This window comes from Thalassophryne amazonica, chromosome 7 (assembly GCF_902500255.1).
Source record: "Thalassophryne amazonica chromosome 7, fThaAma1.1, whole genome shotgun sequence".
In the NCBI taxonomy this organism is placed as follows: domain Eukaryota; kingdom Metazoa; phylum Chordata; class Actinopteri; order Batrachoidiformes; family Batrachoididae; genus Thalassophryne; species Thalassophryne amazonica.
In genome coordinates this window covers 63645965-63673661 of record NC_047109.1, presented here as the reverse complement: position 1 = coordinate 63673661, position 27697 = coordinate 63645965, and the positions used below count along the sequence as shown (strand labels likewise).

General features: G+C 39.6%; 1 protein-coding gene across 1 annotated transcript in view; it reads left to right on the top strand.

The window, feature by feature from the left end:
* The window catches only part of dgkb (diacylglycerol kinase, beta), a 290604-nt gene extending 263802 nt beyond the window's left edge, over nt 1–26802 (top strand). The window contains exons 23-25 of the mRNA XM_034174329.1: nt 6162–6282; nt 13081–13141; nt 26020–26802. Coding sequence (XP_034030220.1) covers nt 6162–6282; nt 13081–13141; nt 26020–26127 — 290 coding nt within the window. The 3' untranslated portion in view covers nt 26128–26802. The remainder of the gene's footprint in view (nt 1–6161; nt 6283–13080; nt 13142–26019) is intronic.
* The last annotated feature ends 895 nt before the right edge of the window (nt 26803–27697 follow it).

Sequence of the window (27697 nt, the reverse complement as noted above, 5' to 3'; positions counted from 1 at the left end):
ATCTATTTTTAAACTGATTTAAATAATATTTTATTTTTGACATTTTACAATACAAGCTTCAGCTGTTTATATGTATGAGTTTACAGGGTATCTTCTGTAATTTTTTCACTATTTAGCTATTCTTCCATATAATACTCACAACCAATTGTTTTTAAGTCAAATACTTTCATCAGTGTTGGTGTCTATGTCATATATTTTATCATCTGTTTTCATGTTTGATCAGATTTTTGTTGGTCAAATTACCAACTGGCGTCATACTTAACTGTCTATTCAGGTCTGTATTTTGTAAGGTCATCCATGTTTTTGATTTGTATACCATTTGTTCCTTCTTTCACTCTAATCCACACTCTACAGTTCCAGACCCATGTAGCAACAATGTGTTTCTGTTTTTTTAGTAGTCTTGCTTCCCTAGCAATATCTGCATTTTTTTTTCATTAGATGCTCATTTATACAACCCCTGGCAAAAATTATGGAATCACCGGCCTCGGAGGATGTTTATTCAGTTGTTTAATTTTGTAGAAAAAAAGCAGATCACAGACATGACACAAAACTAAAGTCATTTCAAATGGCAACTTTCTGGCTTTAAGAAACACTATAAGAAATCAAGAAAAAAAGATTGTGGCAGTCAGTAACGGTTACTTTTTTAGACCAAGCAGAGGAAAAAAATATGGAATCACTCAATTCTGAGGAACAAATTATGGAATCACCCTGTAAATTTTTATCCCCAAAACTAACACCTGCATCATATATATACACACAGTGGTCTTTCTTTCGCGGGAGTTACGTTCTAAAAATAACCCGCGATAGGCGAAATCTGCGAAGTAGTCAGCCTTACTTTTTTTACAATTATTATAGATGTTTTAAGGCTTGCCTGATGAGGACGCAGAACACAATGCACTGTTATAAACAAAAAAATTAGAAGCAGCATGCAAAATTGTACAAAAAAAAATCTGCAAAACTGCGAGGCCGCAAAAGGTGAACCGCGATATAGTGAGGGACCAGTGTATATAAAACTCAGCCTGGATTAAAGGAGAAATGCAGCTTTTAACATCCTGGACCTCATTTCTGGCAGAAAATACTGTTGTTTCCTCACCCATATAACTTTGGTGTCATTATTAGTCCATGGACTCAAAATTTGGAACTTCCTGTTTGGGACTCCCTGTACCATGAGCGAGCTTCGCGCCGCTGTGGTGTGCTTCGCGGCGCTTACATATTCACTTTTGTTGGAACTAATTTTGTGTTAACATGCCAATAAAAAAGGGGGTGGGGGAGGGGCAGCAAAAGCTACTTTTATTAGAAGAATCTAACAGGTATTAAATGCATTTGCATTACATTTCAAAATGCACTCTAAAAGCAAATACACTGTCTCAAACAATTAAACTAAATCCCCTGTCACACCTTGACGTTTTAGCCAGCGTATGCCAGCCATGTTAAAAATGCTGGCATACGCTGGCATATGTCAAATAAGTTATGGGCAAGTTTGTATAAGTTAAGAGCACATTGAAGCACGCTCATATATGTCGTAATACTGCGAGTACATTGAAAAATTTGGGGCATGCACAATATTCTTGACATATGCCAGCATATGGCTCATACATCCCCCATACATGGACCATACGTTGTAGGTAAATTATACAATTGTTGTCACATCTTTCTTGTAAACTACTCATAAGTCGAAATACATCCATGGATGCTGTGCATTGATTGGCTGAAAAACTGAAAGCTGCAGTCCTCATGCAGTTCAGACTGTATTAAAACCATTCACACACTGAGTAAATATAAAGTCTCAATCTTACCTGTTAGGTCGTCTCAGTGAGATTCATCATCACAGCCTGAGGAAAACTTATCCGCATAATGTATCCTGTTTTTTTTAAAACAGCGTCTGAAATACTTTAATTCTATGCCATGGCTGAAGAAACATAGCATTTTAAAAGAGGTCCCTCAGTACTTGTCTTCTCTTGGTGCGTTTCTTTGCCTGAACCAGAGAATGCTGGCACTTTGTGCCACAAGAAGACAATTAACTTATTTTAAAAGTTGAAACAGTCACAGTGCCTCATTCATTCACATCAGCATTTGTCACAGGCATCAGTCAATTCTTTAACCGTCTGCACACTATGAAAATATATCCCATGATCCACCAAGAGAAAAAATAAAATTATAAAATGTTAAATTACTCTGTCTTGCCTCTGTGTGGAGAAGAGACACTGCACGACAGGGTATGCACTCTTGATGAGGTGTTCATCAATATTTCCGTGTTCCGTCTGCCAAACAAAAAAGCCAGCGGTGGAAACACAAACCAAGCCAGACTTAACTGTTCTGACGTATCATACCGTGCAGTACTGATCCGAACCACTCGGTGGAAACGTGGCTGTCAGCATACACTGGATAATCGTCATGGTGTGACAGCTTCATAACTTATTTGACATATCCAGCGTATTCTGCTCATTTTTCATACATCAGCATATGCTGGCTAAATTGCCAAAGTGTGACAGGGCCCCTAACAGTGTGCATGAATCAAACCATTGCTTTGTAATTGCCATCAGATGTTGATAAGAGACTAACTCAAGTTCAGCAATATACCTGTTCAAAATGTCAAATGTTCCAAAATCTTTCAGGCCACATGTTGTTCTTGGTCCACTAATAAAATAAAAGATCTGTGCCAATTTTTATTCTAATTGGACATTGTTAGGGGTCCCCCACAAAGCAACAATTTTCCCCAAACAAGCAATGTAGTAATCCAGTAATTCCAGTAATGTTCTCCTCTGGGTGACCAATCAACCACTACTTTTTGTGATTAGAAGCCATCACATGTACCTGTAAATGAAAAATAATGGCATCAGAGTCTTCTTCCATTAGGGTGATGTTGCATTGCCAGCGGAGGGAGAGGAAAATGTGTCACACTGGGTGACCTTTAAATCTTATCTGATTGAGTTCAAATTTGGTCTGCACCTATAAAACCCCAAGTGGAACAAAAAACAACATGTGGCCCGAATTCTCTCACAACTTTTGTTTTTTCACTATGTAACATGAACAACCCTATTCAGCAAAGCATTTAAATAGCTTAGTAAAGTTGATTTACTTTGTCGTTTACAAAGTTAATTAAGTTAATTAAAATGTTTTAGTGTGGATAAGTAGCCGTCAATTTTTTTTCATTTAAATTATTACAGTTTCTTTGTTTTACCTCCATTCTACTCAGAAATGTCCATACAAATTGTTACCTTATTTTTTTGAGGATTACTAACTTATTTCACTTAAATCAGAATAAATTATGTGCCATAATTCCAGTTTTATCAATCAATCAATCAATCAATTTTTTTATATAGCGCCAAATCACAACAAACAGTTGCCCCAAGGCCATACAATAATTATGTAAAACCCCAACGGTCAAAACGACCCCCTGTGAGCAAGCACTTGGCTACAGTGGGAAGGAAAAACTCCCTTTTAACAGGAAGAAACCTCCAGCAGAACCAGGCTCAGGGAGGGGCAGTCTTCTGCTGGACTGGTTGGGGCTGAGGGAGAGAACCAGGAAAAAGACATGCTGTGGAGGGGAGCAGAGATCGATCACTAATGATTAAATGCAGAGTGGTGCATACAGAGCAAAAAGAGAAAGAAACAGTGCATCATGGGAACCCCCCAGCAGTCTACGTCTATAGCAGCATAACTAAGGGATGGTTCAGGGTCACCTGATCCAGCCCTAACTATAAGCTTTAGCAAAAAGGAAAGTTTTAAGCCTAATCTTAAAAGTAGAGAGGGTGTCTGTCTCCCTGATCTGAATTGGGAGCTGGTTCCACAGGAGAGGAGCCTGAAAGCTGAAGGCTCTGCCTCCCGTTCTACTCTTACAAACCCTAGGAACTACAAGTAAGCCTGCAGTCTGAGAGCGAAGCGCTCTATTGGGGTGATATGGTACTACGAGGTCCCTAAGATAAGATGGGACCTGATTATTCAAAACCTTATAAGTAAGAAGAAGAATTTTAAATTCTATTCTAGAATTAACAGGAAGCCAATGAAGAGAGGCCAATATGGGTGAGATATGCTCTCTCCTTCTAGTCCCCGTCAGTACTCTAGCTGCAGCATTTTGAATTAACTGAAGGCTTTTTAGGGAACTTTTAGGACAACCTGATAATAATGAATTACAATAGTCCAGCCTAGAGGAAATAAATGCATGAATTAGTTTTTCAGCATCACTCTGAGACAAGACCTTTCTGATTTTAGAGATATTGCGTAAATGCAAAAAAGCAGTCCTACATATTTGTTTTAATATGCGCTTTGAATGACATATCCTGATCAAAAATGACTCCAAGATTTCTCACAGTATTACTAGAGGTCAGGGTAATGCCATCCAGAGTAAGGATCTGGTTAGACACCATGTTTCTAAGATTTGTGGGGCCAAGTACAATAACTTCAGTTTTATCTGAGTTTAAAAGCAGGAAATTAGAGGTCATCCATGTCTTTATGTCTGTAAGACAATCCTGCAGTTTAGCTAATTGGTGTGTGTCCTCTGGCTTCATGGATAGATAAAGCTGGGTATCATCTGCGTAACAATGAAAATTTAAGCAATACCGTCTAATAATACTGCCTAAGGGAAGCATGTATAAAGTGAATAAAATTGGTCCTAGCACAGAACCTTGTGGAACTCCATAATTAACTTTAGTCTGTGAAGAAGATTCCCCATTTACATGAACAAATTGTAATCTATTAGACAAATATGATTCAAACCACCGCAGCGCAGTGCCTTTAATACCTATGGCATGCTCTAATCTCTGTAATAAAATTTTATGGTCAACAGTATCAAAAGCAGCACTGAGGTCTAACAGAACATGATCTTATGATCAAACTGTTTATTTTCAAACCACTGTCAACTGTGTATGACACTGTACTGACATCTTGGAATGAGTTATGACATCTTGGAATGAGTTATCAACTTACTAAACTGTGCACATTCTGAAAAAGCTCTTCAGTTTAAACTATACACATTGACTCCACAAAACAATTTTAGTGTGTAAACACCAAGTTAGCGCTACATTCTCAGCTGGGACTGGTTTAAAATTGGCAGGTGTTTATACCCTAAACATGCAGGTGAGTTATATTTTGAGGTGTTTTAAGCAAACGGGTTGTGCAGCTTTTTCTTGACCATGTTATATTTGCCAACGAGACTCTGTGACCTTTTCTACAGTGAGCACTCTGGTTCACTGGATAGTATATGTGGCTCCACACAATGAGGAGTCCTGTTTGGTAATCGCTGTGCTGACGCAGTTGATCATAGGTGTCAGCGTGGGCAGTTTGTACTGATGTGAAGAGGTCGATGAGGGGAGAAGCTTTAAAGCTGAATGTCGTGAGGTCAATCTGCTGTGTATCTACACACAGACACACACACACACGCCAACCTTAGAAAGTACTGCATTCATAGTCCAGTACCAAGATAGGGACAGACGCATGTCCATCACCATGGTGACAGCTGGACATCACAGCTCAGCAGGGTCAACAACACCTCCCGACAACAACAACGCTATCGGTGACACACCTTCAGGAAACCGAGACAATCGTAACAGCAGCTGAACCGCAGCACAACCGGATTGGTGATGGCAAACTAAGCTGCCTGAGTACCTAAAAATGGGTCTTACTTTCAATTAGTGTCTGTCTACTCCCAACAGCGAGGCAGCAGCTTCTTAATTTGTGGAGGGACGAGTCAATGCAGAGTCGGAGGCAGAACGGCCTCGCTGAAACAGATGGGCCCTGCGTGACACTGGGCTTCCAGCAGGGTCAAAATCAATGCTCATGACTGCAAAACAGAAGAGAAATTAATAATTACATTATCACAAGATTGCTTTGCATTACCGGTGCAATCTAATTAATAGCTGTTTTGTTTGCAGCTCGTTCTTGTTGCCTTTTTAAAACTGCATCCGAAAGGTTAAAGAAGCAGCAGGCAAACTTTAAAGTCAAGCAGATTGCTTCTTGTTCTTTTATATTTTGTTCTCACTTTTCCTTCCAACTTCCTCCTTGATTTCACTGTGTTCTTCTTACTTTCCTCTATGCTACTTTTCTGTTACCTGTATCTATGTAGAAAAATTGCTTTCATGTATGCTTGACAAGTTCTCGAGTGTACCTTCATGATACCAGTTAGTTGCGGTCAGTTGGACTTTAAAGGTGTTTTTGTCTTTCAGACCTGTCTGACCAGCTGTTGGAGGTGGTGGCCCTGGAAGGAGCTATGGAGATGGGACAGATCTACACCGGCCTGAAGAGTGCAGGAAGGCGCCTTGCCCAGTGTTCTTCAGTGACCATCAGGTCAGCATTAACTAGACAACAATCTGTATTATAATAGCCAAGTGGCCTTCATGTGCATGCATGCGTGCGTGAGAGCTGACATTTGCCTTTTGGTATGCTTATATATTTCAGGTCATCAATGAATGCCGCGAAAATGGAAAGTTAATAGAACTAATGTTTTCGGGGAAATTAGTCATTTTAGCTAACCAATAAACAATGAATGATCTGCTGCAATGCACCATGAGAGTTCAGTTTTTTGGTGTTTTAAATGTTGTTATTAAGGTTCATGTTAGTTTAACAGTGTTGTTAGTGTTATTGATTTATTGTGTTTTTGTAGTTCAATTGGTTTAGTCAGTTTAGTTGTTGTCAGTTGTTGTCATGTCATGTTGAAGTTACCATGTGTAAAACGAGTATTGCTTTTAATCTCTTTGGCCACCATCACTGTTTCTGCGTGTGTAAAAAATAAAAGCACCTGCTTGCAGCAGAATGCAGAATAAACAAAATGTTCTGCATGCGGTGTGACTGGGGACAGCTGATATTTGCTGTTTGGTACTCAACAAAAATATAAACGCAACACTTTTGGTTTTGCTCCCATTTTGTATGAGATGAACTCAAAGATCTAAAACTTTTTCCACATACACAATATCACCATTTCCCTCAAATATTGTTCACAAACCAGTCGAAATCTGTGATAGTGAGCACTTCTCCTTTGCTGACATAATCCATCCCACCTCACAGGTGTGCCATACCAAGATGCTGATTAGACACCATGATTAGTGCACAGGTGTGCCTTAGACTGCCCACAATAAAAGGCCACTCTGAAAGGTGCAGTTTTGTTTTATTGGGGGGGATACCAGTCAGTATCTGGTGTGACCACCATTTGCCTCATGCAGTGCAACACATCTCCCTCGCATCATCCATGAAGAGAACACCTCTCCAACGTGCCAAACGCCAGTGAATGTGAGCATTTGCCCACTCAAGTCGGTTACGACGACGAACTGGAGTCAGGTCGAGACCCTGATGAGGACGACGAGCATGCAGATGAGCTTCCCTGAGATGGTTTCTGACAGTTTGTGCAGAAATTCTTTGGTTATGCAAACCGATTGTTTCAGCAGCTGTCCGAGTGGCTGGTCTCAGACGATCTTGGAGGTGAACATGCTGGATGTGCAGGTCCTGGGCTGGTGTGGTTACACGTGGTCTGCGGTTGTGAGGCTGGTTGGATGTACTGCCCAATTCTCTGAAACGCCTTTGGAGATGGCTTATGGTAGAGAATGAACATTCAATACACGAGCAACAGCTCTGGTTGACATTCTGCTGTCAGCATGCCAATTGCATGCTCCCTCAAATCTTGCGACATCTGTGGCATTGTGCTGTGTGATAAAACTGCACCTTTCAGAGTGGCCTTTTATTGTGGGCAGTCTAAGGCACACCTGTGCACTAATCATGGTGTCTTAATCAGCATCTTGATATGGCACACTTGTGAGGTGGGATGGATTATCTCAGCAAGGAGAAGTGCTCACTATCACAGATTTAGACTGGTTGTGAACAATATTTGAGGGAAATGGTGATATTGTGTATGTGGAAAAAGTTTTAGATCTTTGAGTTCACTCAATACAAAATGGGAGCAAACCAAAAGTGTTGCGTTTATATTTTTGTTGAGTGTATTTTGGGTCAAGGATGAATGGCGCCGAAACAGAACATTGAATGGACTAATATTTTTGGACAATCTATGAATATTATCTAATGTTGCTAATTACTTTCTGGACTACTACGTCATTCCAGCGGAAGGTGGTAAATCATCTTTATATTAAAAGTGTGCATGCCTGTGTGCGTGATTTTATTAGTAAGTTCATTCTAAGTACATAATATAATTGTAAATATGTTTAAAAAATGGATTACACAAGAAAGTGAAAACACTTATTTCCATTGTGGTCCATTTAAAAATCAAATGTCAAAATAGAAATAATAATAAATATAATAATAATAATAATAATAATAATAATAATAATAATAATAATAATAGTGTGTATGTGATAACAAGAACCTAAACAATTTATAAATATATTAAGACAGTAAATTAACATTAAAAAAAAATTACATAATTAACAGGAAATAAAAGGGTTGGGGTCCTTCTTCTAAAAGATCTTGAGGTCTAAGGTTCTAAAAACATTCTGGACTCACACGCCATTCCAACTCATTATACAAACTTTTGCTTAATTTATTACCACCCTTGAGAAATGTTAGCTACACTAAAAAAAAAAAAAAAAAAAAAAAAAAAACTCATTGGATGAACTCAATTCTATTATGAGCAAGATTTCCACATAATAAATATATGTATCCCCAACTCAAATAAAACACATCCATACAAGATAATTTAATTTAATTTAGTTGGGAGTAAATATATTGATGAGATGGAAATCCAATCTAGTGAGTCGATGATGGCAGCGTGACTCGTTGCAGCGGCCCAGAGCTCCTCAACCTACGTCAGTTATTTTGTAGTGCTAGTTCTCCTGGTGCGTATTAACCAGTCCACAGGACGACAGAATAGCACAGCTGACCTGCTGACTTTATATGCCGGCCCGCAAGGCTACTCGGACCACAATAACTGGGGTTCAATCCCACCGGAGATATGGCGCGACCCCGCGGAACCTACTATCATTCCCCCACCGGTGTTGTGGCACAGACGGCGGTGAGAGAGGAAACAAAAGCGTGGCAAGAGAAGTGGACTAGCTGTGGACCAGCGATCCCAAGTCTTTTCCTTGCCAACTCCCGTTTGCTTAGTAATAAGATGGACGAACTGCAACTGTGGATCACCTCTCATAAGTTGGATTACTGTGTGATGATCATCATGGAGTCCTGATTGGACAAGAATATTCCCGACGCTAGCATCAAGTTAGCAGGGTGTACCGTCTTCAGAGCAGACAGGACCAAGGACTCAGGAAAGAGCAGAGGTGGGGGCTTGTGTGTTTACATTGACCAAAGATGGTATACCAACTTTGCCATTAAAGACTCTTTTTGCTCCCCAGACATTGAATACATGATGCTGCAGGCTAGACCGTTCTACCTGTGTAGAGAGTTTACATCAGTGGTTGTAACTGCTGTTTATGTACCGCCACTAGCTAATGCTAAGCTAGGTATGGAGAAGCTGCACTCCTCCATTAGCCAACATCTAGCGGCTCAACCCGATAGCATTGTCATAGCGGCAGGGGACTTTAATCACTCCAACTTGACGTCTGTCCTGCCTAAATTCCACAAATATGTAAACTTTCCAACAAGAGAGAAAAACACACTGGATTAGATCTACTGTAACATCCCTTATGCCTATAAAGTCTGACCTCTGCCTCATCTGGGTCTTTCTGACCATATGTCCCTGTCCCTGACACCAGCATATAAACCACTCATCTGTAGACAGAAACCAACCATAAACACAGTGTGTGGAATGAGGAAGCCACTTCAGCACTGCAGGACTGTTTTGAAATCACAGATTGGGAGGTTTTTGCCGAGGTGACAGACCTGGAAGGCCACACATCAGCTGTGCTGGACTACATCAACTTTTGTCCTGATTGTGTGACTGAGACAACAACTGTTAAAGTGCTGCCCGATAAAAAGCCGTGGTTCAACTGAGAACTAGCTGCCCTGCTCAGAGCATGTGACACCGCTTTTAGGTCAGGGGATCAGCTGGCCTACAAGAGGGCAAGAAGCAACCTGAGGAGGGGCATCAGAGAGGCCAAGCGCAGATACTAGCAACACATTAAGGAGCACTTCAACAGCAACAACTCCAGATGCATGTGGCAGGGAATAAAATCTCTCACTGGTTATAAAGACAGCATTGCAACCACACCTTTCACAGGCAGCACCCACCCAGACACACTGAACCACTTCCTTGCTCCCTTTGACCAACGGAGCAGCAACCCTGGAGACACTCCCCAGCCTACACTGACAGTGGAGGACAGCCCCATCAATCTGGATCAGAACCAGGTCAGAACAACCCTGCGCCAAGTCAACGTGAAGAAAGCTCCTGGTCCAGATGGAGCCTCTGGAAGAATCCTTAAGGACTGTGCAGACCAACTAGCAAAACTCTTCACTACCATCTTTAACCTCTCACTTGAACAGTCTATGAGCCCCACCTGTATCAAAACAGCTACCATCATCCCAATACCCAAGAAAAACACAGTGAGTTACCAGAATGACTTCCTCCCGGTTGCTCTAACCCCTATTATCATTAAGTGTTTCGAGAAACTCATTATCCCTCACATTAGATCCATCATCCCAGCTGACCTAGACCAACACCAGTTTGCTTACTGAGCAAACAGGTCAACAGAAGATGCTGTGATCACAATTCTCCACACAGCCCTTACTCACCTGGCCCATAAGAACACATATGTAAGGATGCTACTCATGGACTTCAGTTCTGCCTTCAGTACAGTTATACCCTTTAAACTGGTTGAAAAACTGAGCAACCTGGGCCTGAGCAGCCCACTGTGTGCATGGATCTTGGACTTTCTCAGTAACAGACCTCAACACGTCACGATGGGGGGCTGCACATGCTCCACCCTCGTCCTGAACACGGGAACACCACAGGGATGTGTTCTCAGTCCTGTCCTCTACTCCCTTTTCACTCATGACTGCACCCCAAGCACACCACTAACACCATCATCAAATTTGTTGACGATACCACTGTTGTAGGGCTCATCACAAATAACAATGAGACAGCCTACAGGGAGGAGGTCCAGCTTCTGGAACAGTGGTGTCACAATAATAACCTGGATCTCAACATCAGCAAGACCAAGGAACTGATTCTGGACTTCAGGAGATCTACACGCACAGAACACCCATGCCATCTTCATTAATGGTGAAGAAGTAGAGAGTGCAGAGCTTCAAATTTCTTGGCGTCTACATCTTAGCTGACCTCACCTGGGCTGTCAACATCTCCTGCCAAGTGGGGAAGGCCCAACAGAGGCTCCACTTCTCAGGAAACTGAAACAGGCTCACCTCCCCAATGGCTGATGATTAATTTCTACCGAGCCACTATGGAGAGCCTTCTGACGTACTGCTGCCCAGTGTGATTTAACAGCTGCACTGCAGAGGACAGGAAGAACCTTCAGCGGGTGGTGAGAGCAGTCAAGAAGATCATCGGAACCATAGTACCCCCTTAAATGAGATGTACATAAGCCGTCTCCAGAAGAAGGCCTCTTCCATCGCAGGGGACCCCACTCACCCCAGTCACCTCTTTTTCTCCCCCCTCCCCTCAGGAAAAAGATACCAGTCTGCGAAGTGCCACATCAACAGACTGAAAAACAGCTTTTACCCTCAGGCAGTGAAAGCCATCACACCATCTCCAATCCCTGTGACACCCAACCATCCCCATCATTGCCATCTACCATCCAACCTCCCAGCTCATAAACCATCAGACACCTCCCTATTTCTCTAAAATTTGCACAAGCCACTTTTCAGCTCTGCTGTATACGCAAATGCACTCTTTTTTATATTAGATATGTTTAAAAGTACTTGTTTATTTATATTTTTAATATGCTTACTTTCTTTGCTGCCACAGAGGAGAGGATGCTAAACTGCATTTCACTGTATGAACTTTGTTTTTATAGTGACAATAAAGATATTGATTGATTGATTGATTGATTGATTGATTGATTGAGTCAGTTTTTTGAGTGTACCTATTTTATAAACACTAACCAATCTAGAGCCCATGGATCCCCACGGGAAACATGCTAGTGCAGCTGTAATTCAAATAAGTGATTTTTACCAGAGGCCAAAATATGGCCATCGGGTATTGCGAAGGCTTTGTGTCCATCCGTCTGTCCGTCCATCCATGTTCAGCATAAGTCCAGTCCTATTGCTGCCAGGGTTTTCAAAAATCACAGGGAGGATTCTTGGAACACAGTCCTTGGACAAGTTCAAAGATGGCTAACCTTGGCCTATTTTAAGAGGTCAAAAGGTCACATTTTATTTCCTATTTTTATGCTCATTCGTCCGAGGGTATTTTAGCATTGGGTTATATTTGTAGTGAATCGTCGCCACAGTCATCAACTATGAGCTCAAAGCCGGTGCTTCAAAGTGGAGGATGACTTCTACAGTTGAGTGTACAAGTCTGCATCCCCTTATTATGAAATGGCAAAAAAGAGTTCCTTCATCATCGAAACAAACAAAAATGGACAGAGTTTAAAATTAAAAAAATAAATGAAACTTACAGTGACATAATTAAAATGTAATTTCATAAGTTTACATCCCCCTTTATTATGAAATGTTCTATATTGCATTGTATGTCCTCCATTTTCCTTTAAAACCCCTTCCATCCTCTTTGGGTACCCTCTGAGTAGCTTATGTATCCTTTCATAGAAATATATCTATGCATTATAGAAATACAAACAGTAATAAATCTATGTGGAGTAGACACTTCTCAAACACTGAGTGACTATGCAAGAAAGAGACTAGTGAGGGAAACCACCAAGTGCAGCTTTTCTCTGTTGTGGAACACAGAAGAATCATGCATATATGACATTTGTTTATGCCTGGCATCTTTGAAATCATATGGCAATTTTACCGCATTTTCTCATCTTTCAGGAATAAGTAAGTTTTGTGACATAAAATCATGGAATGTTTGTTGAGGCAAGTGTTAGTTTGATAGCTTGCACTTTTTTATTTTGATCCCTTGCAATATTAGTATTTGATTTTGTAATTCTTGTAGCTTTTGATGCTGTATAAAATAGTACATACTGCAAATATAAGCTCAGTCTTTCATCATGTGTTTCTTCACTACACTACATTATTATTGTTGTAAAAACATTTTCTTCTTACCAACAGAACCAGTAAATCCCTTCCGATGCAGATAGATGGTGAACCTTGGATGCAGACTCCCTGCACTGTAAGTCTTTAAATCTATAGTCCATCTTCTCTTTATGTATCACAAACTGGTGCTTCATGCAGACTGGATCAATTTACCCACAACATTTATATATTACATGTTGAGGGCACTCAGAGTGCCGACTATTTCCAAGGCCCCACAGTCCTCAAGTTGTCTGTTCCCAACTTAATCAAAATATTGGTGGAGACACTGTTTTGCTAAGTGCACTAAACTAACTGAGCAACATTTTAAAAATAATATTTTAAATATTTTAAAAATATTTTTAATATTTTAAAAGAATATTTTCCTAAAATAACATTTTAGGAAAATATTCCTTAAAAATGACTATGGTTTGAGTGACATACTTCACACTGAAAAAGTGAGGAAGCTTGGGGTGATTTTTGATCTCATGTTGTCCTTTGACCTCCACATTAGAGATATTACGCGGACTGCTTTGTTCCACCTGTGGAAAATAGTGAAGATTCGTCCCATCCTGTCTATGGCTGATGCTGAGACCATGATTCAAGCATTTGTCTCTTCTAGATTGGACTACTGCAATGTTCTATTTTCTGGTTTACCGCAGTCCAGCATTAGGGGTCTCCAACTGGTTCAAAATGCTGCTGCCAGGAAGCAGAAAGTTCAAACAGATTACACCCATTTTGCCATCTCTTCACTGGCTTCCTGTCTCCATGAGGTTGGATTGAAAGGTTCTGTTACTAACCTATAACCAGTGGTGGGCACAGTTCCGCTAATCCGCTAACCGCTAATGATCAAAGAAAATGTTTTCATTATCAGATTAGCTTTTTATATAACTTTGAAAACCATCATCGGACCAATTATCTTCCAATAAGTTTTGGCTGGTTCCAGAATAAAGAAAAAAACTCATTTATTTTGACCCCATACAAATATGTTTACAATAGCACCCAAGTCAACCAGAGGCATAGAGCTTTAACTTATGGTTAGAATTTTAACCAAACTAATTTCGGAGAAGTTATTTAAGTTAACGTCACGTCTGAAGTTTTATAAAGTGAAACTATCAGATATATGTTTTAGTTTTAAAATAATGTACTAATTTTGAAGGTTTTAGTGTGGACATGGTGTGTGCGCAGTGCATTATGGGTAAAAGTTCACGACAGGAGAATGCATTTTAGACGCTCTGATCAGGCTCCACATGGACAACAGCATTAAACTCTTTGTATATTGTGCCTAAAGCTCTTGTGAATATATTCTCTGGGTTGTATATATGTTGTTATTGTGTTTGTTGCATTGTAAAATGCCAGAAGAAGTCGAAATTGTGATTCAGGCTGTGTGATATAACTGGCGTCAAAATGCATAGAACACTGCCATCTACTGACGACTGGTTATATCACAGTGTTGTCGATCGCAGGATTTTAAAATTATCTGTAGGTTTCCAAAACCTGAGAGACCCCACGTGGAGATAAAAACAAATCATAGATCTGACAGGTTAAGTTGTACAGTGTGTGGTGTCAGCCACATGGTAAAAACAACACACACAAACAGATTTCACACACGAACATTCCCAGGTCAGACACCTTGCTTTCTGATTGGCTGCATGTCACATTTAGCTCCTCATGTCCTTCTGAGCAGATCAGAGCACTCTTACAAACCACACATGGCAGGAATATCTGATAAGATTATATTTAGCGTCATCATGATTGTCGGGGCGTCCTTAAGATTGTCAGAAGGGCAAGATCGGGTCCGATATCTGCCTAATTATCTTGCCATGTGAGCCAGGCTTGATGTTATGACGCCTCATGGAGCAACTGATTGATCTGTTATAACACCGCACTGAGCCGCTAACCAATCAGATGTTATGACGCCTTACGGAGTGACTGATTGATGCTTTATGACACTGCACCAAACATGTTCTCACTGTTATTTGATTTCTTTGTGCGACTGACATCATTATTCAAGCATTCAAACGGCGATTCCTATCGCCACACAATTCCAACACACGAAAAAGTTTTTTGACAGTTCTTGTTATTGAAAGAAACCTTGTCTCCCTAACCGGATAGAGTTGTGATGTCATCACACATGCACTTAGGTGCTGTCTAGCGGGATCTTGAAAATTTCTTTTTTTTTTTATACTAATGAAAAAAATGACATATTTTACAAAAGCACATTTATTTGGAAACACCAACACTTTACATTGATTGACTTGTGTTTGTTTTTACATAGGATGAATGAATCAACCAATCAGTATGAGCGGAGGCTTAGTTACCCATAATCCCCTTTGGGCATCGGTGTGTTAATGTTCAAATCTTTAGAATTAGTGCATTACTTTAAAATTAACAGATATGTGTTATATATCACTTTGTACATTTTAAGAGTTTACATTAATGTAGTTATTCTATCCAGAATAATTTTATTTTTAAAGCAAAACCATAATTCAAACCTGCTTTCTATTTCAAGACCTCTGCCTCATTGTGGGACCACTGTATCCTGTCAGGGTAAATGATATTTTCCTATAGCAGGGGGCAGAGCGCACAAAGACAAGCACTGGCTCATGGGCTGTTTAGGTTTGTGATTGCCATTGGTTCTATCAGGAGCTTTGCCGGTGTTTAAACTCAAAATCAACTTCTTAGTAGCTGAGAGCGTATGGGAGGCAAAATTTAAAGTTATCGGTTATCTGTAGCTTCCGATAAGTTTTTAGGCAGTTTATCAGTTTAGCGTTAAAAAAGATAACTTTTCAGTTAGCTGATTACCAGTTATCGAAGCTAACTTTTTGGTTAGCTGTGCCCACCACTGCCTATAACATTATTGACAGACTAGCACCTCCCTACTTAGCTGACCTAATTAAACCCTATGTACCGGCCCGGGCTCTGCGTTGTGAGGGTGCAGGAATACTTTGTGTCCCTAGGGTGAATAAAAAGTCTGCGGGTCACAGAGCTTTCTCTTGTCATGCACCTGCTTTATGGAATGATCTCCCTGCATCAATAAAACAGTCAGATTCTGTAGACATTTTCAAGTCCAAAATTAAGACGCATTTATTCTCCCTTTTGTATGGCTAGCATACTGGCATAGTATGTTACTATGCTTCCTATCCTTTTAAATTAATTTTATTAGCAATAGAACAGGTCTCTGCCTCAACTTTATCAAAATTCTGGGTCTGTTAGTGAATCTTAGGGCTAGTGGCCGGTGGCCACCTTAGTATTTTCTCTGCTTTCTGGTCAATTTAATGTTGATGAATTATACCTTAGGTGTGGTTTTTCTCCTCTTTTTCTCTGTCTGAGCTGCGGTGGGAAATACGTGGGAGTGGCATCTGTAGACAACGGGATGCTGGACTGATCGCGACATGCCATGCCTGAAGTCGATGCAGCAGATGTTTTAAATTCCTGTTTTCTGTTTCTTCAGCTTGTAAAACTTTGTTAAAACCTTGTAACTGTTAGAATGGCCTAAGCAGTGGGTCACCCCTCCGAGTCTGGTCTGCTTGAGGTTTGTTCCTCAATATCATAAGAGGGAGTTTTTCCTTACTGCTGTCGCCTGTGTGCTTGCTCTATGGGTTGGTAAGGTTGGACCTTACTTGTGTGAAGCCCCTTAAGGCAGCTTTGTTGTAAGTTGGCGCCATATATCAATCAGTCAATCAATCAATCAATCATTCTTTATTCATTCATGAACAAAATTTCCATGAACAAGGAACAAAAAGAAAATAAATCTTGTAACATTGTCCCTTATAAAAGTAATAAATTGAACTGAATTGAAACTGCATCATCCCAAAATCTGATCAACTCTTCCTTTGGGCAAGGCACACCACGCTACCAAATTTCATGTAAGTCTCTTCATGTTTTTGCAAAACATGTTGCTGAATAAGACACAAATGGATACACTGCTACCCACATACAAGGTCTGTTAGAAAAGTGTCGGACCTTTTTATTTTTTTCAAAAACCATATGGATTTGAATCACATGTGATTGCGTCAGCCAAGCTTGAACCTTCGTACGCATGCGTGAGTTTTTCACGCCTGTCGGTTGCGTCATTCGCCTGTGAGCAGGCTTTGTGTGAGCACTGGTCCACCCTCTCGTCGTTTTTTTATTGCGAATAAATGTCTGAACGATTTGGAGCTTTGCTGCATCAATTTTTTTCCAGAAACTGTGAGAGACCTCCAGATAGACACCGTTCGGAAAATTAATATGGCCTTCAGGGACGATTTTATGGGGATTACACAGATTAAGGAGTGATCCAGACAGTTTAAAGACCGCCCACAGCTGCTGAGAGCGTGCCGCGCTCCGAGCTCCGATCGACAGGCTCAAACCCCGCTGAAACAACCAGGTCATTTCCAACGTGAAGGCTTTGTTGATCCGGGACATCATCTGACTTTCACAAAAAGGCAGAAGGCGTGGACATAAGCACTTTTTCGGCACATTCCACTGTTACAGGAGTTTTTTCATGGAAAGAAAAGCGGAGGGACGCGCCACCGTGCCGCTCATGATGCGGCACAAAACCACCTCCGTGTTGGTCTCACAGGACGCCTTTGAGATGGCTTTCAGATGGCTGTCGGTGGGTTTTCAATCGTGTGACTATCCGAGAAATTGTGAATGAGCCTGGACATGCCAGAACATGTCCTGTGAGGCTTCATCACGGCGTTGCTTTGCGTCATGCGGCTCCACCGCGACACAAAACTAAAGTCATTTCAATAGCAACTTTCTGGCTTTAAGAAACACTATAAGAAATCAGGAAAAAAAATTGTGGCAGTCAGTAACGGTTACTTTTTTAGACCAAGCAGAGGGAAAAAAATATGGAATCACTCAATTTTGAGGAAAAAATTATGGAATCATGAAAAACAAAAGAACGCTCCAACACATCACTAGTATTTTGTTGCACCACCTCTGGCTTTTATAACAGCTTGCAGTCTCTGAGGCATGGACTTAATGAGTGACAAACAGTACTCTTCATCAATCTGGCTCCAACTTTCTCTGATTGCTGTTACCAGACCAGCTTTGCAGGTTGGAGCCTTGTCATGGACCATTTTCTTCAACTTCCACCAAAGATTTTCAATTGGATTAAGATCCGGACTATTTGCAGGCCATGACATTGACCCTATGTGTCTTTTTGCAAGGAATGTTTTCACAGTTTTTGCTCTATGGCAAGATGCATTATCATCTTGAAAAATGATTTCATCATCCCCAAACATCCTTTCAATTGATGGGATAAGAAAAGTGTCCAAAATATCAATGTAAACTTGTGCATTTATTGATGATGTAATGACAGCCATCTCCCCAGTGCCTTTACCCTGACATGCAGCCCCATATCATCAATGACTGTAGAAATTTACATGTTCTCTTCAGGCAGTCATCTTTATAAATCTCATTGGAACGGCACCAAACAAAAGTTCCAGCATCATCACCGTGACCAATGCAGATTCAAGATTCATCACTGATATGACTTTCATCCAGTCATCCACAGTCCACGATTGCTTTTCCTTAGCCCATTGTAACCTTGTTTTTTTCTGTTTAGGTGTTAATGATGCCTTTCGTTTAGCTTTTCTGTATGTAAATCCCATTTCCTTTAGGCAGTTTCTTACAGTTCTTTCACAGACTTTTACTCCAGTTTCCTCCCATTCGTTCCTCATTTGTTTTGTTGTGCATTTTCGATTTTTGAGACATATTGCTTTAACTTTTCTGTCTTGACGCTTTGATGTCTTCCTTGGTCTACCAGTATGTTTGCCTTTAACAACCTTCCCATGTTGTTTGTATTTGGTCCAGAGTTTAGACACAGCTGACTGTGAACAACCAACATATTTTGCAACATTGCGTGATGATTTACCCTCTTTTAAGAGTTTGATAATCCTCTCCTTTGTTTCAATTGACATCTCTCATCTCTGATTTGATGCACGTGTTAGTTTTGGGGATGAAAATTTACAGGGTGATTCCATAATTTATTCCTCAGAATTGAGTGAGTCCATATTTTTTCCCTCTGCTTGGTCTAAAAAAGTAACCGTTACTGACTGCAAAAAAATTTTTTTCTTGATTTCTTATAGTGTTTCTTAAAGCCAGAAAGTTGCCATTTGAAATGACTTTAGCTATGTGTCATGTCTGTGATCTGCTTTTTTTCTACAAAATTAAACAACTGAATGAACATCCTCCGAGGCCGGTGAGTCCATAATTTTTGCCAGCGGTTGTATTATTTCTGTTTGCCATCACTGGATGTTTGCATGATTCACCAAGTTCACACAGATCATTAAAAAATAAACAGTCTTACAGGCCACTTACACACATATTGCTGAACACACAAAGTAGCCAATATTAATATTTTTATTGAATATGGCTGCATGCAGTATCTGACACTTTCTCACTGCAGTTCAAAAAAATAAATTGGTCAGTAGAACAACCTCTCTCTCTGCCTCTCACACAGTCACTCAGTCACACACACACACACACACACACACACACACACACACACACACACACACACACACACACACACACACACACACACACACCTTAATCAATATTGTTTAACTTTGTGTGGAAAAAAAATGCCAAGAATGTTAGGTAGTAAAATAAATAAATAATTGATAAAAATCACAGTTTGATCATAAAATAAAAAAAAAGAAAGTTGTGTTGAGTACGACAACTGTTGTTCATGCATACCTAGTAGTTCATAATTTCCTACTACATTAAATGTCAATTCTGAGGCTGTTCTTTTATTCATTCATATATATATATATATATATATATATATATATATATATATATATATAATATATATATATATATATATATATATAAAACTTGTTGTGTAAATAGTTCCTTTACTATTGTGATCAAAAACATTGAATGTCAATTCTGAGGCTGTTCTGTAAATATTCATTCATAGACTTAAGAATATTCATGTTCTGAGTTCATAAAAACTTGTTCTGTAAATTGTTCTCTTTTGTGATGAGAAACATTGATTTTAATCTTAATTTTGAGGCTGTTCTGTAAATAGTTTTCAAATAAACGAAAAATATAACAACTTCTGATCAATCCATATCAATTTCAGACTTAAAATAATGTTCTGATTTAAGCCCCAGCTATTTTGGTTAAACCACGCCCACTTCCGGTTTATTCCCCACCCACTACGAGAACAGATACGGATACAGATAATTTAGATGGTTGAACAGATACAGGTACAGATAGTGGCATACTCGCTCATCCTTACTCAAGGTACACATTTTCTTTTTGTCAGCACCACCACCTCCAAACCATACAACATCGCTGATCTCACTACTGTCTTATGTAAACTTTCCCTTTCAGTGCCTCTCTGTTACACATCACTCCTGCCTCTGTCCACCACCTCCTCTACCCTGTCAGCAATCTTTTCTTCATCTCTCTACCACAGTCTCTGTTACTTTAAACATTTGACCCCACGTATTTAAAACCATTCACCTTCACAAAGTCATCCTTCAACATCATAGTCCATGTAGACCCCTGTCTGATCACGTCCATCAAACTATCCATCACAGCTGCAAACAAAAAAGGACTCAGAGCCGATCCTTGAAGCAATTCCACCTCTACCTTAAGCGCGACTGTGTATGTTGTTGGCATGAAAATAAATTGGATAACTAATCAGGGCATAAAAGCGGGTGCAATCTGTGGCAAAAGTAGTAGCTGTAGAATGTTGTGAGCAGTCGGGAACGTTTTGAGTATGTTCAGAAAATTCATGATATCAGGTTGAATTGTGACTCAGTAAAAGTGAATAATCTGGCATAGTTGGTGCCGGTCATGTGTAATGCTCTCTTCAGGTCATTGACCAGGTCCTCCCATGTAGTTCTGGGCTGATTCCTGACCTTTCTCAGAATCAAGGCGAGATCTTACATGGAGCCCCAGACTGAGGAAGATCAACAGTCATCTTTTTTCCATTTTCTAATAATTATGCCAACAGTTGCTGCCTTCTCACTAACCTGCTTGCCTGTTGTCCTGTAGTCCATCCCAGCCTTGTGCAGGTCTAAAATTTTGTCCCTGGTGTCCTTAGACAGCTCTTCTGTCTTGGCCATAGTGGATAGGTTAGAGTGTGATTGATTGCATGTGTGGACAGGTGTCTTTTATACAGGTAAGAAGTTAAAACAGGTGCAATTAATACAGGTAAAGCATGCAGATTAGGAGAGGTTCTTAAAAAAAACTAACAGGTCTGTAGGAGCCAGATTCTTGCTGGTTGGTTGGTGATCAAATACTTATTTCATGCAATAAAATGCAAATTAATTATTTTAAAATTATACAATGTGGTTTCCTGGATTTTTTTTAAATTCTGTCTATCACAGTTGAAGTGTGCCTATAAATTACAGACCTCTCCATTCTTGTAGGTTGGAAAACTTGCAAACTCGGCAGTGTATCAAATACTTATTTTTCCCACTGTATGTAGACAGGTGTGTGCCTTTCCAAATCATGTTCAATCAACTGAATTTACCCCAGGTGGACTCCAATTAAACTGTAGAAAGATTGACAGAATCTTTTGGGCCACATGTTGTTCTTGTTCCACTAATAAAATAAAAGATCTGTGCTAAATTTTATTGTAATTGGACATTGTTTAGGGGTCCCCCACAAAGCAACAGTTTTCCACAAACAAGCAATGTAGTAATCCAGTAATTCCAGTAATGTTCATCTCTGGGTGACCAATCAACCACCACTTTTTACAATTAGAAGCCATCACATGTACCTGGAAAAGAAAAATAATGGCATCAGAGTCATCTTCCGTTAGGGCAGGGGTGGGCAATCATGTGCCATAAAGGGCCGAGACACTGCAGGATTTCTGTGCAACCAGTCACCTCAGCAGGTGATTTCATTAATGATCAGGTGTCTCAGCAGGTGATTTCATTGAGAACCAGGTGTTTATGTTTAGAGGAGAAGCTCATCAGCAACCCACCTGCTGAGGTGAATGGTTGCATGGAAAACCTGCAGTGTCTCGACCCTCGATGCCCACCCCTGCGTTAGGGTGACGTTGCCTTGCCAGTGGAGGGAGAGGAAAATACGTCACTCTGGGGGACCTCTAAATCTTATCTGATTGAGTTCAAATTTGGTCTGCACCTATAAAACCCCAAATGGAACAAAAACAACATGTGGCCCGAACTCTCTCACAACTTTTATTTTTTCACTATATAACATCAACCTTAATGATCAGTGGATACAAGATGCACCTGAGCTCAATTTTGAGCTTCATGACAAAGGCTATGAATACTTGAGTACATGTAATTTCTTATTTCTTATTATTATTATCATTATTTTTTTTTTATAAATTTGCAAACATCTCAAAAAGACGTTTTTTTCACATTGTCATTATGGGGAATTGTGTGTTGAATTTTGAGAGAAAAAAATATGAATTTCATCCAATTTGTAATAATAATAATAACATAACAAAATGTGGAAAAAGTTAAGCAATGTCAATACTTTCTGGATGCACTGTAGCTCATTGTCCCACAGTTGGATTGCTTCCGCAGGCCTTTGATTGTTTTCTGTGTAATAATTTAATTATACTCACCTTGTACAAGTGTTTGCTCTCTTTCAAAGATGTTCATTGTTGAAAATGACACTCGGCTTACTTTGACTGAGTTTAACTTCAATTACGACACCAGTTGAACAGCTGATAGGAATTATATTTGTCTCACCCAAATGATGTTCAAACCCAGTCCGTGACTAAACAAGCAGCCTGCAAGTGTTCTTTAATCTGCAGGCAGACCTGCATAATACAGCCCCTGGCAAAAATTATGGAATCATCGGCCTCAGAGGATGTTCATTCAGTTGTTTAATTTTGTAGAAAAAAAGCAGATCACAGACATGACACAAAACTAAAGTAATTTCAAATGGCAACTTTCTGGCTTTAAGAAACACTATAAGAAATCAAGAAAAAAAGATTGTGGCAGTCAGTAAGGGTTACTTTTTTAGACCAAGCAGAGGAAAAAAAAATATGGAATCACTCAATTCTGAGGAAAAAATTATGGAATCACCCTGTAATTTTCATCCCCCAAATTAACACCTGCATCAAATCAGATCTGCTCATTGACATTGACACTATGCCATGACATTGACCCTATGTGTATTTTTGCAAGGAATGTTTTTGCAGTTTTTGCTCTATGGCAAGATGCATTATCATCTTGAAAAATGATTTCATCATCCCCAAACATCCTTTCAATTGTCCAAAATATCAACATAAACTTGTGCATTTATTGATGATGTAATGACAGCCATCTCCCCAGTGCCTTTACCTGACATGCAGCCCCATATCATCAATGACTGTGGAAATTTACATGTTCTCTTCAGGCAGTCATCTTTATACATCTCATTGGAAAGGCACCAAACAAAAGTTCCAGCATCATCACCTTGCCCAATGCAGATTCGAGATTCATCACTGAATATGACTTTCATCCAGTCATCCACAGTCCACAATTGCTTTTCTTTAGCCCATTGTAACCTTGTTTTTTTCTGTTTAGGTGTTAATGATGGCTTTTGTTTAGCTTTTCTGTATGTAAATCCCATTTCCTTTAGGCGGTTTCTTACAGTTCGGTCACAGACATTGACTCCAGTTTCCTCCCATTCGTTCCTCATTTGTTTTGTTGTGCATTTTTCGATTTTTGAGACATATTGCTTTGAATTTTCTGTCTTGACGCTTTGTCTTCCTTGGTCTACCAGTATGTTTGCCTTTAACAACCTTCCCATGTTGTTTGTATTTGGTCCAGAGTTTAGACACAGCTGACTGTGAACAACCAACATCTTTTGCAACATTGCGTGATGATTTACTCTCTTTTAAGAGTTTGATAATCCTCTCCTTTGTTTCAATTGACATCTCTCGTGTTGGAGCCATGATTCATGTCAGTCCACTTGGACTCTCCACAGCTCTCCAAGGTGTGTTCACTCCTTTTTAGATGCAGACTAACGAGCAGATCTGATATGATGCAGGTGTTAGTTTTGGGGATGAAAATTACAGGGTGATTCCATAATTTTTTCCTCAGAATTGAGCGATTCCATATTTTTTTCCTCTGCTTGGTCTAAAAAAGTAACCCTTACTGACTGCCACAATCTTTTTTCTTGATTTCTTATAGTGTTTCTTAAAGCCAGAAAGTTGCCATTTGAAATGATTTTAGTTTTGTGTCATGTCTGTGATCTGCTTTTTTTTCTACAAAATTAAACAACTGAATGAACATCCTCTGAGGCCGGTGATTCCATAATTTTTGCCAGGGGTTGTATATGTAGGATACAAGAGAAAACATAAGTGTGCTGAAATGATTGTTTGCGCTGCTTTTTTTATGTCACAGACTCTGTGACATATTTAACACCATCAACACGTTTGCATTTTCAACTAAAATATGAAATATGTCAGTGTTTCCTTGAAAACTAGGTCTTAAACAGCTGCTAAAAAAATTTAATTTTACTGTATTTTAGAATGGAAATGTTATGAACATTCACTTTGCTTTTAATGAATGAATGGAAATACTTTCTACTACTCCTTTTATTGCTGTTGACTTTTAATTTAATAAGCTTATAGCCTATTTTCTGCAATATTATGACGAAAGTGCATGATGATTGCTGAGTTGGTAAAATTACAGGCTGGTGTGTAAATCTGCATATTCACCATTTCATCGTAAGCTATACACAATACAGACAGCAGAGGCCACAATGAAATCAGTTGGCATAACAGCCTATTTGATTTTAAATAACTTACCTTTCAGTGACCACACAGATGAATATGTGTTTCAAAAAAGTGTCTCTGAAAACCTCATGTGTAGGTAATCATTAACTCCAACTGTACATCAAAAATGAATCCTGACAACAGGGTGGACAGTAAATTTGCACTCTAAAAAACAATTTGCATCATTTTTTAAGGTTATTTCAACTTGTGGTCTTGTGGCATTAACTCAGTTTAAATTTGAAACCTTTGTGATCATTGCGTGTGCAATGATCACAAAGATGTCCTCATCACTGACATTAACATTACTCACGGCTTCCATTGCAGTGAATAACCGGCCATCAAGCTCTTTTTTTTTCCTTGCTCACAATTTTTCAATCTTAGATGCACACCAGCTTGTGATTCATGTACATATGGCGCAAAAGTGCAAAAGTTGTCATTACTTTAGTCATAACGACAACAAAAAAACCCCAGTGTATGAGATCTCCTCCACCATAGTAGAAGATCCAGCTCTTAACACATGATCACACTCAACATTAAACACTAACAATTTACATCTTAAGCAGCACTCATCACTGCATGCAGAACATGCATATCATTTTGTTATACTTTACTACTGACTGTTGTGACCATGTGCTGGTGTTGTGCATCGCCATATCCACCACACCATGGAACCATATTTGATCCTGGATGACAACAGCCCAAGCAGACAACTGGTCCATTTCCACCTTTCAGACATAACCATTTACACACCACATCCATATGAAGTGTGGGTGTTCCCTTGGCCTTCTGTAGTTGCTATGGTGCTCAACACTGAGGCATCTTCATGTTGGAAGAAGCCCTCGCCCTAAATACTCTTCATCAGAGTCTCCATAAGTAACCGTTGATTTGAGTCATTCCAGCGGTACCCAAGGATCCTCTGAAGAGACCTACTACCAGTCATCTAGTCTTCGGCTTAGCTCATTGGTTAGCGTCCAAGTCTCACAACCATACAGTAGCACCAGGACCAAAAAGGACATTTTTGAGGGTTTATATACCAAATGGCATTGTTAAATGTGTAATGTATATTCAGTGCACCACCCATTGCAATGTAGGGAGATCAATGATTCATGCAACCAGGACGTTTCTGATGTATGGGTTCCAGGTGTTTTTGGGTAATAACAAAGATTTACTTCAATGGGAAAGTGTTAAATATTTAAAATTGCCTTGTCTTTACAATGAACAATGCCTGAGCATCACTAAACTGCAGTAAATACAACATATGTTCTTGTTTCTTTCACCAGATTGAGATTGTCCACAAGAACCAGGCTCCAATGTTAATGGGACCACTGCAGAGTCGAAGCTGCTTCTCCTCAATCATAAGACGAACACGCAGCGAGAGCAAAGACTGATCCGTCTCAGTCCAGGACCCATGAGCCCTCACATTATTTGCGCAGCAATGGTCACAATGGGAACATCATGTGACTTCTTAGAGAAGAGGGTCTGTGAGGCCGGTTTGAAAGCCCAGCAAGCTTACAGTAGTAAACTGTAGATTCAGTATGTCACAAAGAGGAGCTCATTTAATCCAGAAAGTGGAACCAGTGGGAGTGAAGTTGTGATCTGCAGTGAGTAGTGTCTTTTAGCTCCAAAAATACTGAAGCTATTTCTGGATTCCAATTCTAAAAATGACAATTTTTGTAAAAGCTGGTTTTTAGATTTGCTGTTGTGATCTGTGTCACATGGAACAAACCCACAGTTGAAATTGTTTTGTGATATGGTGTATTTATTTATTCATATTCTGCTGCTGCTATTGATGTTTTGTAGTTGGGTTTTTTTTATTTTATTTTATTTGCATACCCCTGATGCATGATGGACAGTGAAGACTGCCACTGAAGCTGACATATCTGGATGTTACAGCTGATCTTACCTAAGTGCTTTTTTATGAAGTGCTTTTTTTTTCAACAATTTTTTTCATGAATTGCTTCTTTACTTTTGTGTTGTTTGCAACTCATCTTTGTCATGTTTTGACACTGCTGTGTTGCTGCTCCGTTGGTGGGAAGAAGTGGAATGATTATTGAGTGTTTATTTTAAAAAAAGAGCAAAAATAATAATAATAATAATAATAAAAAGCATGATACTGTTTTCGACATTCCCGTCAGATTTTGCCAGTTGTGTGCACACTTTTTGTCGCATGAGTGACGTAGATTTGTTTTGACACTTGTGGAAATCGAACATTTTAGAGGGTTTTGTCTATAATACATCTTCAGTGCTGCTTGGTTTAACCATATCATAATTTGTATATAACGTGACCATTTTTCATTAGATTCCATGTTCGAATGATGCAGATGCTTTTGCCAGGTACCTATTCACTGTGTTTCACAGAAAAAAAAATCCAACTGTCCAAACAGACTACTATTCTGAATAAAAAAAATGACTATAAACATATAACTTTCAACCTTGATTTGAAAAATCCAATACCAAAAATTTTCATGTTCAAGTGAAGCAGATACTGTATCTACCAGAGGTGGGACGAAGTCACCAGCAAGTCACTCTCAAGTCATGAATCAGCAAGTCACAAGTCTCAAGTCAAGTCCCAAGTCAACTCTCAAGTCATAATGACCACCAATTGGTGCAAGCTGACTTGAGACTTGAGACTTGGCACTTGGGACTTGAGACTTGCAGATTCATGACTTGACAGTGACTTTGTCCCACCTCTGGTATCTACTGGGTAGAGCTGGGGCATCTGTTCAACATGTCCTCCTGTGTCAAGCCATTTGGCCAGTTTGACTTAGTTCATAATGAAGTAGACATGAACTGAACTTTGTGCAATATACACCTTGGAACGTTTTCCACCCCTGCCTAAAGACACATTTATGTACACCACTGAATACAGACACGAGTGGGGACAGGACTTTCTGTCCACATTGTAGGTGAAAACTCACCCTGTTAGGGTTAGGGTTAACCCTACAAAATCATATGGGT